At 43.9% G+C, this 18,693-nt stretch overlaps 1 protein-coding gene across 1 annotated transcript in view; it reads right to left on the bottom strand.

The window, feature by feature from the left end:
- LOC126088305 (calcium-binding protein P-like) overlaps positions 1–18,325 on the bottom strand; it is a 44,099-nt gene extending 25,774 nt beyond the window's left edge. Inside the window, exons 1-2 of the mRNA XM_049906435.1 lie at positions 17,764–18,325; positions 17,207–17,722 (exon numbers count right to left, since the gene is read on the bottom strand). Coding sequence (XP_049762392.1) covers positions 17,207–17,722; positions 17,764–18,325 — 1,078 coding nt within the window. The remainder of the gene's footprint in view (positions 1–17,206; positions 17,723–17,763) is intronic.
- Positions 18,326–18,693: the final 368 nt, after the last annotated feature.

Genomic DNA, 18,693 nt, shown 5'->3' with positions numbered 1-18,693 from the left:
TATCAATGGCAAAACTGAAACCAACGTTATCACGCAGTATAAGGAGGACTGGGAATTTCTAGTTCAATATTTAGGTCATGTCGGCGCCTATTATCTAGCCACGAATGACGTACTAGAGAAAGTACTGTTGTATGTGGAAATCTCTCCTCTTTAGATTATCAACTCCTTGGTGTATTACCGCCAGCTGACAGCATTTCGTCACGCGATCTTTCTATGCTGCGCAGAAGCAGCAGAGTATTCCAGGAACGTGATCGATAAGACAGAAGAGTTTGCGTGCTTCTTCCTAGAACAGCTCTACATTTCAATTCCATGCAGTCCACACAGACGTGACCAGTCCACTACTTCCTCATCTATCAACTAATCATTTCTTTCCTACGAAGTGCCGAGGAAGGTGCTTAGCAACACGGAGAACAATCCCAAAATATTTAAAAAGAAAATGTCGTTAATTTTTGAATGATGTGGGATAAATTAAATCACAAACACATTATGGACCTAGCGTGTTTTCAGAAAAGTTATATGCACTTCTGCTTCCACTTCCTGGTTGTTATATTGGTAAAAGTAAATGGTTACTAACAGATGGGATATTAATATAGTTAAATTTGGTAAACAGTACTTGGTGGAAACTAAGCACACAGTACACTCGCCGGTCAATGTTATTGTGACACTGTGCTCCAGTCCCATGTGCGTCTTCTCAGAGGCTCTTGGAACAAGAGGACATTTGGGGCATGGAACGGCATACCCGTTCCTCCAAATTAATGCGTTGGGGGGATGTGCTGCAGCACTTCCGCAAGTGTAACGACCATCCAGCATTTCTCAACTACGCTGGTAGAAGAATGGAACGCCCTACCACAATAATCCCTTACCAATCGCCGCGTGGGGTAGCCGCGCGGTCTAGGGCACGTTTATATATATATATAAAAATTCTTTACCAATCTTGTGGCCAGCATGGGACTATGTCGCAGAGCACGCAGTCATCTGTGTTGATAACAGACACTACTGAGAATCATGTCCTGCCTTTTTTTAACTCCCAGGGAATCATCATTAATCGCAGTGACTTCAGTGTAATTATTGTCTTTCAATGAATCATTTCCGTTCCGTCCTCATGAACCATGGACCTTGCCGTTTGTGGAGCCTGACAAACATGTGATTCCTGCAGAGAGATAACAACATTTTCAGTAGCTGCAGGGGTAACAGTATGGATGATCTACTGATCTGGCCTTGTAACGTCAATCAAACCGGCGTTGATGTGCTGGTGCTGGTGCTGTGCACAGTAGAAGGAAAGTGGAAACTGCATCCGTAACTTTTCGCAAGGGCATGCAGTAATACTGCATGGTTAAATGATGATGGTGACCTCTTGGGTAAAACATTCCAGAGGTAAAACAGTCCCCCATTCGGATCTCTGGGGAGGTACAACGCAGGTGGATGTTGTCATCGCCGCGCGAAGTGGCCACGCGGTTTGAGGCGCCATGCATGGACTGCGCGGCCTCTCCCGCCGGTTTGAGTCCTCCCTTGGGCACGGGTGTCAGTGTTGTTCTTAGCATAAGTTAGTTTAAGTAGTGTGTAAGTCTAGGGACCGATGACCTCAGCTGTATGGTCCCTTAGGAATTCACACGCAATTGAACATTTCGATGTTGTCATCAGGAAAAACAAAACTGGCGTTCTGCGAATCAGAGCGTGGAATGTTATAATCCCTTAATCGGGCAGGTACGTTAGAAAGTTTCAGAAGGGAAGTGGTTAGGTTACAGTTAGTTATACTGGGGATTAGAGAAGTTTGGTAGCAGGAATAATAGGACTTCTGGTAGGTAAATACAGGGTTATAAACACTAAATCAAATAGGGGTAATGCAGGAGTCCATTTAAAAATGAATAAGAAAATAGGAATGCGGGTAGGCTACTACGAACAGCATAGTAAACACTGTCAATACAGGCAGGAAACCGACGCCGCCACAGTAATTCAAGTTTATGTGCCAATTAACTTCGCATACGATGAAGAGATTGAAGAAATGCGTGATGAGATAAAAGAAATCACACAGATAAAGGAGACGAACATTTAATAATGAAGAGGAACAGGAATTCGATAGTAGGAAAGTGAAGAGAAGAAAAAATAGTAGGTGAATATAGACTGGGGAAAAGGAATGAAAGATGAAGAGCATCGCACAGAGAAAATTTAATCATTGCTAACACTTGGTTTAGGAATCATGAAAGAAATATGTACATGTGGAAGAGACCTGGTGACAACGAAAGGTTTCAGTCTGATTGTATAATGGTAAGATAGAGATTTCGGAACCAGATTTGGAACTGTAAGACATTTGCAGGGATAGATGTGGACTCTAGCTGCAAGAGAACAGAGGTTTTTGAAATATGGTGCTACAAAAGGATGCTGAAGATTAGATGTGCAGCTCACGTAATTTACGAGGGCGTACTGAATAGAATTGGGAAGAAAAACAAATTGTGACACAAACTGACTAGAAGAAGGAATCCTTTGATAGGAAACATTATGAAACATCAAAGGATCACCAGTTTAGTACTGGAGGAAGTTTGAGGGGTAAAAGTCGTAGAGGGAGACCAAGAGATGCATACAGTAAGCAGATTCAGCAGGATGGATGTTGCAGTAGTTATTCGGAGATGAAGAGGCTTGCACAGGATAGAGCAGCATCGAGAGTTTGCATCAGGGCAGCATTCAGACTGAAGAACACAACATCATCATTTCTGTTCGTCTCATTGCGCATTTCTTTTAGTTACCTCCTTCACTATACTGCTGCAACAGATCTTTCACCGAGCTGTTCTGCTTGGCAGTGACAGTTCATGCGGAACTGCTTGATTTGTGACTATAGGCGCCGGAACCACCGTACCCGTGCCTCCGACGAAAAAATATCAGAACCGCAGATTCTGAGATGTGGTACCATAGAAATTTATTTTTTTACCAGTACAAACGTTGTGTTCACACTTTTTCAAATGCTGAGAAAAGCGTCAAAATTTCAAAAACATTCCCCCAAAAATCAGAGTAACTCAATGAGCGATAGCAATTTTTTATTTATTATACACCACGCTTCAACAAACATCTGCAGTGACAGTTACAGGATTTCAAAATGTTGATGAGTGCCGCGGTGCCATGGTACATACCGGTGGGTTTCCTGTGCACACTATGACTGACACACGAATTTGTTTTTCGGCAGATCTCATCAGTGAATGGCAACGCACCGTCTGTATCCTACTCCGTTGTCAAGGTGATGCGGTCATGAATTCTGTTCACGCTCACACGGCGAGTTAAACGATGTGTCCTCGACCTAGCAATAACAGCAATTAGGCTTTGCTCGAGACACATCAAAGGTGAAGTCATAAAATTACTCTGTAAAAAGGTTTGCTACGGATGGAGCTAACGGACTGTCGACTGGATCGCCTTCCATCTGATTGAAACACTGATTGTCAGACACAAAATGCGATGATATCAAGGTGTGCTGAAAACTAACACACAGGATGTCCCACATAACAACGGTACGCCTCACGTGCCAATTAAACATCTCTGGTCGAAGTGCTTGTGAAGTGGCAACACTGTCCGGAAAGTTTGGTTAGCATTCATCTCACGCTGGGTGAGGAGAAGCCTACGTCACAGTGATGTGACGCTACGTCATAGTGACGTAAATAAACCTAAATCGTCTTCATGAGTGCGTATATCGATCTTTGCAGTTGTACCACAGAGGTGACACGGTAACGTGAAAGCAAAATGTAAATACACGTGTAGAAACGAAGTTACAGAAGTTGTGTGGTATGTTCAGTCCAGTTCAATTAGTTATTAAGCTGGAATCCCAACAATATGGGATGTTATTGTGTGTTTCTTGAACATAATGAATATCTGAACGATGGAACCATAACGAAAGAAACAAATAAACGCTTGCAGTCATTTTTTTTAAAAAATCCGATGAATCGTCCATAAATCATGTGGACAGAAACGTGAAGTAATTAATTATTAAGCTGTAGTCCAAAGAATTTGGGATGTTATTCCGTATTTCATGAACATAACGAAAGTAAAAAAACCCTTGTAATCATTTTAAAAAAATCCCATGACTCGTGCATGATTGTGTCGACAGAAACGCGAAATAATTAATTATTAAGCTCTAATCCCAAGAATGTGGGATGTTATTATGTGTTTCATGAACATAACGAATATCTGAACGAAGGAACCATAGCCACAACGAAAGTCAAAAAAGCGAGTAGTCATTTCTTGAAAAATCCAATTAATTGCGCATAAATCATGTGGACAGAAACGTGAAATAGGGAGAAATTAAAGTGTTTCGTATTTTTATAAAAGTCAATGAATTATACATAATTCTTCTGGACAGAAACGTTAAACTGAGAAATTAATGTGGTTCCAAAGATAATTCCGAATGTTGCTGGAATTTTAATTTTGCCTTCATGTTGCAGATCAACTCAGAAAATTTTGCTCTTCAGAAATAAATTAGTGCTGATGATTATAATGTGTAATGTAACCTGTTTATAACAAACGTCATTATTTTTCTTTATATGATGTACACTGTAAAAAAACAATGATATTTCGTCTATAATTGTTACTCACATTTTAATGTTTAAGGAGTATCAACTATAAAAAAAGTAAGTTTCCTAGTAGTTGCCAAATGATGTTGAACACTGACTGTCACAATGGGTGAGCTACTTGACAAAAAAACCTCAACAACCCACAGTTTTTAGCAGCACTAAGTGATGTTTCATATGCGATGGTGGAATACTATTCTCTCAATAGACGTGGTATAAATTTTGGGGGTTTTTGGCAAGATTACTATAGATATTCCCATATTGCCGAGGGTGTCATACAAAAAGTAGCTGAAAATGGAAATAGCACTCACTGCTTTCAGTTGCTTAAAATGCTGGTAAATGTGACTTGTACGTCACTGTTTTTTCACAGTATACAACGTATGAAGGAAAATAATGACACGTGTTATAACAGGTCAGTACATTACAATCAACAGCTATAATTTATTTCTGAAGAGCAAAAGTTTCTTTGATGATCTACAGCATGAAGGCAAAATTAAAATTCTAGCAACATTTGGAATTATCTTTGGAACCACATTAATTTCTCAGTTTAATGTTTCTGCCCAGAAGAATTATGTGCAATCCATTGGCTTTTATAAAAATACGAAACACTCTAATTTCTCTCAATTTCACGTTTCTATCCACATGATTTATGCACAATTAATGGGATTTTTTTAAAATGACTAGACGCTATTTTTGGCTTTCGTTATTGTTATGGTATCTTCGGTCAGACATTCATTACACCAAGAAACACACAATAACATCCAAAATTGTTGAGATTACAGCTTAATAAATAATTCAACTGGGATGAGCATACCACACAACAGCTTTCACTTCGTTTGTACACGTCTATTTACATTTAGCTTTCACGTTATCGGTGCAACCTCTGTGGTACAACTGCAAAGCTCGATATACGTGCTCATGAAGTCGATTTAGGTTTATTTACGTCATGATGACGTGGCGTTACGTCACTATGACGTAGGGTTCCCCTCACCTAGCGTGAGATGTGTGCTACCCGGAAAGTTGGCTACATTACATTTTATCGGGAAGTTGAGGTGAGGTGCGTGTTCGTGCGTCAGTTGCTGCGAGAAGCAAGTTATTGGGTTGTTAAAGAAATGAGCAGTCTTGGATCAGAACAGAAAATTGATATTGTTGAGTCTTACGTAAAGACGTCGCTATGGATGAATGTAAAGAAATATTTGAAGCTAAGGATCCTGACAGAAAATGCCCCACGACCAGCACTATTCAGGATCTGTACAAGAAACGGAGGATTGTAGGATCCGTTCAGAATGTGCAGAGGAATAGACGACCGACAATGAGAAACCCGGGAACTATAAATAGAATTCGCGTCGACATTACGAGAAGTTCCCGCAAGTCGGTACGGAGGTTACCAGAGCAGATTGGTGTATCTCGTACATCGTCTCATCGTTTACTAAAAGATATGAAATTTGAGGATCAGGAAAAAAAAGAGTTCATTTTAGCAACTGGCTGTTAACATTAATTGCTAACGGTTACTTGGACCCCTTGCTTTACATGTCAGATGAGGCGTGGTTTCATTTTTCACATTATGTAAATTCCCAGAATTGCATATTTTGCGTGAAGGTCCTCTCTAGGTGTTTGGTGTGCATTGTCCAGCATGCGCATTACTAGACCCATATTTTTCAGTTAATCCTTAAACAGTGCTAGACATCTAGCGATTCTTGACTCTTTCTATTCACTGTTCACAATGAAGCAGTATGCAGTATTCCACCAGGGTGGAACAACAGCTCATACACCCGGCCACAGCACCGCCGTGTTCGCCGAAGACAGACTTGTCAGTCGAGGCCTCTGGCCGCCAGGGTCCCCGGCCTTAACATCGTGTGATTTTTATTTATAGGGCACAGTAAAAAGCGAAGTGTATGCTGACAATCCTCGCACAATAGACAATCTTCAATGGAACATTACTAGAGAAATTAACAGCATCACGCCCCTACAGAATTACAGTGTGTTACTACTGGTAACGACAACACACGAAGCCAGCGATGCCTACATGACCATGGGCAGCACTTCCGGTCGCGTGGGATTAGCCGAGCGGTCTCAGGCGTTGCAGTCCTGGGCTGTGCGGCTGGTCCCGGCGGAGGTTCGAGTCCCCCCTCGGGCATGGGTGTGAATGTTTGTCCTTAGGATAATTTAGGTTAGGCAGTGTGTAAGCTTAGGGACTGATGACCTTAGCAGTTAAGTCCCATAAGATTTCACACACATTTGAAGATTTTTTTGCATCGCTTCCCGCATCTCTTGTAAACAAGAAGAACGTGTTTTTTAACGTTACTATTATCTATTTTTTAGTTAGTTCATTGGTACTTGAATATCGGGCGAGAGGCGTAACGATTTTGTGTGGGACATCCTGTACTATAAAAGTCTTTGACACGTGTGAATAATGAGAGCGCTGTATATCTTTCTTCAAGACGCAGATGCTTAATTTAGCTGATGACACCATCCTTATTCCTGATACGATGCATATTCAGAATAAGAAGACGTCCCAATGGCGTTCATGATGGGCGGAAGGAGCTCTTTCGTTTTGTGTATTTTGGGTAGCTCAAAGAGCTGTAAGTAGCTCAGGGGCCTAAGGGTAAGATTCTCATACACACCATCTCCCAGCGATAACTACTTTAAAAGCTCTGACGTGTTCTTCATTATTCCTGAAGTGTGATTTTAACATGGAGAGGATTTTATTGATTTATATATAAACGAAACTTTGTATTCAGCTTTTACTTTCTACCTGTTATGAAGTGTATACTGCGAGTCTTTGTCGCATGAATAACTCTGAGAAGTGCTTGTACGAATTCAATACTGGCTATCTTTGTTGCTTCTGTGTATTGATACAGATAAGTACGAAAGGAACTTCTCAAACACCAGCAGTGAGCGAGGTTAACTTCCCAGATCAACAGAAGGATCACTATTAAAATTACCACAATCGTTCACCCCATTACAAAACCGCGAAGATGATTCAGGATTAACAAAGGTCATTGGAGTGGTGTCTAAAAGTCACAAACTGAGCAATACCTCTTATTATCCCCTTCCTCCCGCACAGGTCATGAAGGCCCAAAGGTACGGACTAGCCGCCGTGTCATCCTCAGCCCACAGACGTCACTGTATGCGGATATGGAGGGGCATGTGGTCAGCACACCGCTCTCCCGGCCGTATGTCAGTTTCTGAGATCGGGGCCGCTACGTCTCAATCAAGTAGCTCCTCAGTTTGCCTCACAAGGGCTGAGTGCACCCCGCTTGCCAACAGCGCTCGGGAGACCACATGGTCATCCAGCCAAGTGCTAGCCCAGCCCGATAGCACTTAACTTCGGTGATCTGACGGGAACCGGTGTTACCATTGCGGCAAGGCCGTTGGCCCTATTATCCCCTTGGCAGCCAAATATCAAGCATGTGAATTTTTACCACCACCACTACCACACTAGCACATGTTGGCGCCGGCCGTAGTGGCCGAGCGGGTCTAGGCGCTTCAGTCTGGAACCGCGCGGCCGCTACGGCCGCAGGTTCGAATCCTGCCTCGGGCATGGATGTGTGTGATGTCCTTAGGTTAGTTAGGTTTAAGTAGTTTCAAGTTCTAGGGGAGTGATGACCTCAGATGTTAAGTCTCATAGTTCTCAGAGCCATTTGAACCAAATGTTGGCCATCTCTGCTGCGAAGATGATAAAAGACGGAAAGTCTCGAAAGAGGTCAGCGATGATGGCGCACTTACACGATGTAACAGCGTCTAGATTACACTTGGTGTACATAAATTAAAAATTTGGCATTTCGGCAGACTGACATCATCAGCCTTAAGGAGAATAAAATAATCAATGCATAATATGTCAGGTTTTGTATTGAATCATAGCACAAAGTAAATTTCCATATATGCTTGCAACTATTAAAAACGAAATTTGATGGCCTGTTCTGTACTAAATATTTCTTTCTTCTTGAGTCTGATGATAGTCTACACCTGAATACATACTCCGCTACCCGAAAGGTTTAACTCTAATTAATGTGAATAAAACATTATCTGAACAGTTTTTTCACACACGATTTCTAAAACAAAGGGCCCTTTACGCTGAAAGAATGGTAAGTAGAAACATGGCTATCCTTTCAAAGGTGGCTGACCTGATAGTATAGTAGTTCTCTCTCGTGGCGTTCAAGAACAGTGGGTGCCTGTTCGGTTTACTGCCTCCGAAGAGTGAACTGTGTGAACGGCTTTACGGCAGCTGTGCCTCCTATTTTCAGCAAAACATGTGTGGCCCGTGGGAAACCGCTCTCCTCCTAAAAGTAGTGTGTTCCGTTGGGACCAGTTCCCACACTATGGGACACTGCTGATAGGTCTGGGATCAAACTCGGGACATGGGTTCGTAGTCTCGTTATTACGCCACTGCCTCTCTGCCCACTCCTAGCCATATTTTCGTGATGAAAATTTCTTGTGTCACTAAGATTTGAACCAACTACGGCAAGACTGTGACTTGTGTTATTCGTAGGGTACTTTAGCGAGCTTAGTTATGGAACTGGGCCATTACTGGGCATGGTAAACGCCAATGAGCCGTGGCGGTTCGGTTTGTTGGCCTAACTGGTATCGATATTCATACCGCCTGTAACTTATCTTTGGTTTTCCTGGGTGAGGTGCACGGGCAATGAGTTGTAAACGGCGCGTGACGGAAGGAGGAGGCCTAGAGCAACAGTGCCTGGCGGCGGGGTTCGGTTGGGCCGATTTGGGTTGGACAACGCATGTACCCAGCCGAATCGCCGAATGTCGAATGTTGGGCAGCCGCTGAAGAAGGTGACGAAGGTCATGCTCTCGAGCTCTGGTGACGGGGCCTCCTGTTATCTGAAGAGGAGTCGAAAGTATAATTCAGGCAACGGCCTTGCCGCAGTGGATACACCGAAGTTAAGCGCTGTCGGGCGTGGTCGGCACTTGGATGGGTGACAATCCAATTTGTTTTATCTAAGGTTGTATTTATCTTGCTAAAGCTAGTCTCTTCATTTGTTAGTGTATATTCTATTATTGTTTGAGGGTGCTGCCTCACGTGTGATTTATGTTCACAGTTGATTGCGAAACACGCGAGTCTACCTTGGTGTTTGCAGCCGTGACTTCTGGGCCGCTACCTTGGCGGCATCCAGCCCAATGCCCGAGGTCTCTATGTCCGAGGTCTAAGTCGCGTCGTCTGTCGTACCTAGCAGAAGTTGCGTAGTTGTCTTGTTCCTTGGAGTTATCCCTGGGTTGAGCGACTGCCGCCAGAGTTGTAGGCTGTGAAGTTTAGCAGTATTAATTCATGAACTCTTGTAAATTATACTCTTCATTCACTCATATGGTTTGTGTTTATTGAATACCTTTTTCCTTTGCTTATATTGGTAAATTTCAGTACTTTGTTCTTCATATGTCACTAGAATTCTGGTGGTTTTCATGTTGTTATTAATGTGCCATTTAATTGATCAGTACGTTTTTCTTAAATAAATGTTAACTTGGAGAAAACGACGAACTATGTGATGGGTCTCCCTTCCACGTGTTGATGTTTGCTCTTTTTCCAACCTGAACCTGTTGCCTGCCATTCAGCCAATAGGCACAGTAGGCTCCTAGGGCTTCCTGCGTTGTCTGCGTGTAACTCTGGCAGCCATCCAGCGGTCGCATACAAAAGTTCAGGCAAATCTGTAAATGTGAGAGAATGTGCGTATTCGAGTTTATTGGTAAAAAGCTTCTGTATTTGCCGCGCGGGATTAACCGGGCGGTCTGAGGCGCTGCAGTCATGGACTGTGCGGCTGGTCCCGGCGGAGGTTCGAGTCCTCCCTCGGGCATGGGTGTGTGTGTTTGACCTTAGGATAATTTAGGTTAAGTAGTGCGTAAGCTTAGGGACTGATGACCTCAGCAGTTACGTCCCATAAGATTTCACACACATTTTTTTGAGCTTGTGTATCTAATCTTGTGTTTGCTTTTACAATAACGAAAATACCGCGAGATTCCGCCTTGACCAAGCGAGTCCCATCATTTGTTAGTGTATATTCTATCATTGTTTGAGGGTGCTGCCACGCGCGTGATTTATGTTCACAATTGGTTGCGAAACACACGAGTCTACCTTGGTGTTTGCAGCCGTGACTTGTAGACCGCCACATCGCTGTTCGGTTCCATTAGACTATTTGCAGTTAGTTCCTCTTCGTTTTCAGCACAAGATGAGGATCTCATAAAGCGACTAAGTTCAGCAACTTTTGTAATCAAAAGAATTGCTAATTTTGATGATACAGAAATTAGCAAGCTAACATATTTTGCATACTTTCAGTCTCTGATGTCATACGGAACAGTATTTCGGGGTAACTCAACACTTAGGCAAAAAGTATCCAGTGCTAATAAGACAGTGGTTATAATAATGCGTGGAGCTGATAGTCGCACATACTGGAGGCATCTCTTTAAAAGGTTACAACAGCCTGCCTCGCAGTACATTTACACAGTAACCAAATTTGTTCTCAACAACATGGACCAGTATAAAAACAACAGCGGTGCATTTCTTATGCACTTGACACGTTCCACATCATAATGGTTACCATGAGATTGATCAACGGAAGACGTAACTGACTAATACCGAGGAAACACATACATACCGGGGAAATTACTGTAACCGGTTTCACCAACACTTTTTTTGGTCATCAGTCTTTTGAGTCGTTCGATAGACAGAAAATAAACACCTTGCAGTTGGTTGAGTGTATTGCTGGCTCCTTTATTATAACGGTAAGTAATATCTTAGAACAAAGATTAAGGAAAGGCAAACCTACGTTTCTAGCATTTGTAGACTTAGAGAAAGCTTTTGACAATGTTGATTGGAATACTCTCTTTCAAATTATGAAGGTGGCAGGGATAAAATACAGAGAGCGAAAGGCTATTTACAATTTGTACAGAAGGCAGATGGCAGTTATAAGAGTCGAGGGGTATGAAAGGGAAGCAGTGGTTGGGAAGGGAGTGAGACACGGTTGTAGCATAACCCCGATGTTATTCAAACTGTATATTGAGCAAGCAATAAAGGAAACAAAAGAAAAGTTCGGAGTAGGTATTAAAATCCATGGAGAAGAAATAAAAACTTTGAGGTTCGCCGATGAGATTGTAATTCTGTCACAGACAGCAAAGGACTTGGAAGAGCAGTTGAACGGAATGGACAGTGTCTTGAAAGGAGGGTATAAGATGAACATCAACAAAAGCAAAACGAGGATAATGGAATGTAGTCGAAATAAGTCGGGTGATGCTGAAGGAATTAGATTAGGAAATGAGACACTTAAAGTAGTAAAGGAGTTTTGCTATTTGGGGAGCAAAATAACTGATGATGGTCGAAGTAGAGAGGATATAAAATGTAGACTGCCAATGGCAAGGAAAGCGTTTTTTAAGAAGAGAAATTTGTTAACATCGAGTATTGATTTAAGTGTCAGGAAGTCGTTTCTAAAGTATTTGTATGGAGTGTAGCCATGTATGGAAGTGAAACGTGGACGATAAATAGCTTGGACAAGAAGAGAATAGAAGCATTCGAAATGTGGTGCTACAGAAGAATGCTGAAGATTAGATGGGTTGATCACATAACTAATGAGGAGGTATTGAACAGAATTGGGGAGAAGAGGAGCTTGTGGCACAACTTGACTAGAAGAAGGGATCGGTTGGTAGGACATGTTCTGAGACATCGAGGGATCACCAATTCAGTATTGGAGGGCAGCGTGGAGGGTAAAAATCGTAGAGAGAGACCAAGAGATAAATACACTAAACAGATTCAGAAGGATGTAGGTTGCAGTAGGTACTGCGAGATGAAGAAGCTTGCACAGGATAGAGTAGCATGGAGAGCTGCATCAAACCAGTCTCAGGACTGAAGACCACAAGAACAACAACAATATTATGAGACGACTAAAAATTTATTAAGTCCTTTACTGTCAGTACTTATATTATCTAATTTATTTGCTATTCTTTAGATGTAACCGCTGGCCCAAACAGGGGATATTTATTACGATTTTCATGTCGATTACTTGACAGCATAATCTTTATCCCTACTGCAGACGTAAAATCCTCCGTAGGACGAACTCGATGATGATGATGATGTTTGGTTTGTGGGGCGCTCAACTGCGTGGTTATCAGCGCCCGTACAATTTCCCAACCTTTGCTCAGTCCAATTTCGCCACTTTCCTGGATGATGATGAAATGATGAGGACAACACAAACACCCAGTCATCTCGAGGCAGGTGAAAATCCCTGACCCCGCCGGGAATCGAACCCGGGACCCCGGGCTCGGGAAGCGAGAACGCTACCGCGAGACCACGAGCGGCGGACACGAACTCGAAATTATATGACAAGAAGATGTGGATTTACAGTCCAACGAAGAGACCGTAAGCTCGGATTGTGAAAGGATGAGGAACGAAATCAGTTATCCTATTTCAAACGACCCAGCCTTGGCATTTGTCTTAAGTGATCTAGGGAAATCACGGAAAACCTAAATCTGGTTCTTCTTCGCTATTGTGAAGTATATCTCTTCTACTGCAAGCTCTTTTCGAATACGAACGACCTACAAAATGCAGCAAACAAGCGAAGATACACTCGTGTTACTCAGTTACCGTCAATGGATACAACATGCACTCGAACATCTGTTAGTGTTAGTACCGTAAACAATACCTTGTAGTAAATGAAAAGCACCAGTTTGCTTTTGTTCTACAATATTACTTTTATTGTTAACCGGTTTTTGGCTTACTAGGTCATCTTCACACATTTACTGAGTATTATCACCAAAGCAGTTAAATGTTAGCAAACAACATTGGAAGAGAAGCAGAACATCTAGACTGAAGTAGAAACATACAGCAAGTAACATCTTTGCAATGAAAAAGTAAAAACTAAACAGTACATAAATAACAATGGAGTAGACAGGAAAACCTTTAGCACAAAATAGGAACAGCATGTCTACATTAATAAACAAAACTAATAAAATAAAATGAAATGAGTACTAGACAAGGCTTCATCAGGAGGAATGAAACATGGAGAGTGATACACAACCAATTAAAGGGACAGTTATCAGTGTAACTACAGAATACATAAGGAACTTAAGCAATATCGTAAGATAAACAGAAATAAATAAATGTAGGAAAATGGAGGTGTTTGAGGGAATCTAAAGTTTGAGAGTGTGGTGGTACTGTATTTTAACATTAACATTATAATCAAAGCAGTAGTTGTGTAACAATTTTCATTAAATAAATGAGCAAAGTAAAATATGAACAGTATTTGATGAGACAACTACAAGGGGTGTTAAACATGGACAGTAATACAAGTACCAGTTAAAAGAAAGCCTTAACTATTGAAACTACAGTCTATGTGGAATACAAAGACAACTTCAACAAAACAAAACAACTTAATGAATACAGGAAAATGGGAATATGTAGGAAGAGAGAGTGAGGGAAGTAATTAACAACAAAGATGATTATATGAAGTTTAGGAGAGGGGAAGTGTTGAGCTATGTCTGGTCATTTAGGATGAGATCTGGACTGTGAGCAAGATGTTTGTTAATTTCCAGAGGTTCCAGCAGGTTGAGGTTATGGCCTTTGTTTGCTAAGTGAAGTATATGGGACACTGGCTGGTAGTTGTGACCCTCACTCAGTACATGTTCAGCAAATACAGAGTCTGAATTCTGCAACCTCCAGCTGCGTTCATGTTCAGCCATACTAGTTGATATGTCTCTGCCTGACTGACCAATGTAAAATTTGTCACAATCAGAACAGAACTTCTCTTCCAATGTTGTTTGCTAATATTTAACTACTTCGGAAGATGGCCTAGTAAGCCGAAAACCGGTTAACAATAAAAGTAATATTGTAGAACAAAAGCAAACTGGTGCTTTTCATTTATTATAATGTTGTTCTACAAAGACCCGACGGAAGATTCTGTTAATATGTACCTTGTAGCTTTAATTTTGCACTTCCCAGCATAATGGAAGCCAATTATTCCACACAGGAAGTGGCAGACTTGATCTGTTACGGTCTGGCACTTGGGAGCAACAATCACGCTCGTGTCCTGTATGCTGAAAAATATCCGAAACGCAGGGTACCACCGGCACAATTATTCAGCCGTCTTTTGAGCGACTAGCGGATTCTGGCTGAGGCATTTCCAACAACCGCGAATCACTGCAGATCCCGCACCATTCCCACTCCTGTTGTGGAGAAGCGGGTATTGGAACGAGTCGAAGAAGGTCCTGGAGCTGGCGTACGTAGAATCCCAGCATCTGTCGTAGATACTCATCCTCTAGTCTGGGCCATCCTGCATTTGTCTGTACCCGTATTACGTTAGAATTTTCAAGCCCTCATGCCGTAAGATCAACAGCTCTGCCAAACTGATTTGCAAAGATGTGGTGATGATCCACTTTCACAACGAAGATACCGTTCGCAGACGAGGCTGATTTCGTGGAGATGGGATCGCCAATTTTGATAACGAACATGTGTGGACTGATGCAAATCCACATGCAGTCGGAGGCCATGAGCACTGATTTTCAATTAATTTATGGGCAGGAGTTCTTGGCGAGTGGTTAGATTTCCAGAGGGTGACAACACTGCTTTCCGTCACTACCATTTCGTGCTCTAAGAACAAAGAAAACCGCCACGCAGACAATTCATACATCCACTCTCCGCCACTTCTCCAGAACAGCGACAGATTACACTCTGCATTTGTCTCAGTTGCGGGCACACTGCACGAGAAGTGCTCAAGGAGCACATATTTCACCTCGGTTGGCATTTATCAAGGAATATCTCTGCTGGAGCACGCGTTTCCGCGAGCTGACGGCTGGAGGGCAAGGAGACACCTGCGTAGAGTGCGCGGATAAATTAAATACGACGGCACGAACAGCCGGCACAGATGGTTTCTGACATCACGATGCGGAGTTACACGCTGAAAGTAGGTCTTCCGTAAGCAGTACACGAAGACATCAGCGTGGCGTTTCTGGGGAAAGATAAAAGGCAAATACGCAGTTGCAGTCGCAGTCTACTGCATATACAGGGTGAAGAAAATATGCCGCACCTAACGGTCGGCACCCGACTCCTCATCACAGTTCAAGACAGAAGTGTATTTAGTAAAACCAGGTCCCGCCAATAGGTTTAACAGAAATTTACGAAATGGGGCTCTGGGAACGCTGTAACTACGTGCAGTGTGGCCAAGAAGAGGTACGATGAACTCTGTGCGGTGCCGTTGCTGTCCCGTTAGCTCAGTGAGGTTAGGCAATGCTGTAGGGGAAACGATATGCAGATTCACACAAGTTCGAGTCGCCTTCGCGCCAAACATTTTCTCCAGTTACAGCATAAAATTGTATCCAATTCAAGACTTCACAATGTGGTTCTCGTGTATTTCTTGCTGTTACTGTTACCTTTATTCAAATATTAAGATGTGACATGAACTTCTTACAGATGTAAACAACCACTTCGTTTCGTCCACGACATAAATAAAGTGAATAGAAAGTAATAGTGGAAACAGTAACATCGTCTGTATCCAGTGAGGTACCAAAAACACACTAGGCAAGCTACACTAGACTGCAAATTGCTGCACACAATAATTATATTCTGTACATTTGATATCGAGTCTTATCTTCACGGAGCTGGTACGTACACATATGAGCAATGTTAACTTTAGAGAAAGTGTTCAAGGTCATGTACACCCATGGGTGGAGTACTATAAACTTTTTCCTTTAAGTGTCGCCACAAATAAAATGTAGTGGAATAAACTGCGGGGAGCGTGGAGGCCAGAACATTGAACCTCCATGACCAAGCTACGTCCCTAGAAATGCTGGCACCATTGTACTAAAACCACAGCAGTCGCCGCGTACCAAGTGCAACATTTTCTAGTTTGTCAGGCGAAGTATTGCAAAGAAACGTACGAGATACGCGGGAATTCAACTTGTCCGGGGCCCAAAAGCAGTCCTTCGACGATTCCAGCCCACAGGTTCATGCCAAAGCGTGCCTGAAAGCCACTTTCATGGTTGACATGTGGGTGGTGTTCCGACCAATAATGTTTCTTGTGGGGGTTGAAAATACCCTCATGAGTGAAGCTACATTCGTCAGTTTGCATCACGCTATTTATAAAATGTTCGTTATTGTTCCGATGACATACGTTGACTCCACGTCGCTTCCTGTGCTGCATTCATCATGGTGGCCATGTCCAGTCGTTGAGGTTGGAATGAATCTGGTTTGTGTCGTGGAGTAGTATTCTTCATTGGCTGTGCCTGTGACTAGCTCCCGCATGCCAGGGTAGGTGCTGGGAACTAGCACCTGTGGCAAGCCACTTGCTTATGCACCTTTGATACACTGCTCCCATTCCCAGTGTTCCAATGCAGTACGTTGCCTCCACATTGCTTCTGGCGACATGCTCTGGAGGGGTGTAGAATCTGGTCCTTTGGTGCAAGCCAGCTAGGAAGCTGTCACACGTTGTCCTTCGTAGATCTTTCTCTGAAGCCATTGGCCGCACCACACAAACGGACTGTTTACTGCCTCTAATGGCTGAAATTCCTCTACCACTCTGCCCCTCTGCCAGGCCATGAGCCATGAGCTCAAAGGCCTCTCAGGGTTGGTCAGCCTGCGAGTATGGAGTGTACGTTGATCTACCTTTGACCTTCAAGCTCAGGGATGAACCTCTATGCACATTTTTGGAACCTACTCTAATGCTACCAACACAGCTTCTCCAGCAGCGTTTGTTCCTTGGAGGAGTTGCTTGTGATGCCACACCTATGCTGGAATGCTGTGACCAGTCTGGGCCTTACAGAGGTCCAGCTTGTGGCGGAGCGTACTGGTATAGTGAAGGTCCCAGCTTGCAGCGGCGAGTACTGGACCAGTGGAGGTCCAGCTTGCAGCGGCGCGTACTGGCCCAGTGGAGGTCCAGGTTGAAGTGCCAGGTATGGGTCTGGCGGAGGTCCTAGTTTCCCTGGCAGGTATATGCCATGCAAAGCTCCAGGTTTACCTGATGGGTACGTGCCATGCAAAGCTCCAGGTTTACCCAGTGGGTCCGCGCCATGCAAAGCTCCAGGTTTCCCTGGCGGGTACGTGTCATGCGAAGCTCCAGGTTTACCCGGCATGTATGCAACATGCAAAGCTCCAGGTTTACCCGGTGGGTACATGCCATGCAAAGCTCCAGGTTTACCCAGCAGGTATGCTCCATGCAAAGCTCCATGTTCCCCCAGCTTGGCGCATACTTGCCAGGGAAACCTAGAGCTTCGCATGGCGCGAACTCACTGGGGAAACCTGGAGCTTTGCATGGTGTGTACTCGCCAGGGAAACCTGGAGCTTCGCATGGCGCATACTCGTTAGGGAAACCTGGAGCTTCACATGGCGTGTACTCGCCGGGGAAACCTGGACCTTTGCATGGCGCGTACTCGCCGGGGAAACCAGGACCATCGCATGGTGCGTACTCGCTGGGGAAACCTGGAGCTTCGCATGGCGTGTACTCGCCGGGGAAGCCTGGAGCTTCACATGGTGCGTACTCGCCGGGGAAAACTGGAGCTTCGCATGGCATGTACTCGTCAGGGAAACCTGGAGCTTTGCATGGTGCGTACTCGCTGGGGAAAGCTGGAACTTTGCAAGGTGTGTACTCACTGTGGAAACCTGAAGCTTCGCATGGCGTGTACTCGCCGGGGAAACCTGGAGCTTCGCTTGGCGTGTACTCGCTGGAGAAACCTGGACCTTCGCATGGCGCGTACTCGCCGGGGAAACCTGGGCCTTCGCGTGGCGCGTACTCGCCGGGGAAACCGGGACCTTCGCATGGCGCGTTCTCGCCGGGGAAACCTGGAGCTCGCATGGTGCGTACTCGCAGGGGAAACCTGGAGCTTTGCATGGCGCGTACCCACTGGGGAAACCTGTATCTCCGCCAGACCCATACCTGCCACTGAAATCTGGGTCTCCAGTGGGCCAGTACGCACTGCCGCAAGCTGGACCTCCACTTGGCCAGTACACACTGCTGCAAGGTGGACCTCCACTGGGCCAGTAAGCACCACCGACAGCTGGACCTCCAGAAGGCCCAGAGTGGCCACAGCATTCCAGCAGAGGTGTGGCAACATAAGAGCGACTCCTCAAGAGAACAAATGGTGCTGGAGATGTAGTGTAGGGAGCATCAGAGTGGGTCTCAAAGATGTGGGTAGAGGTTCGTCACTGAAGTTTAAGTTCAAG

This window comes from Schistocerca cancellata, chromosome 6 (genome assembly GCF_023864275.1).
Source record: "Schistocerca cancellata isolate TAMUIC-IGC-003103 chromosome 6, iqSchCanc2.1, whole genome shotgun sequence".
Lineage (NCBI taxonomy): Eukaryota > Metazoa > Arthropoda > Insecta > Orthoptera > Acrididae > Schistocerca > Schistocerca cancellata.
Note: the sequence above shows the minus strand (reverse complement) of the source record. Positions and strands in the feature narration are given on the sequence as shown.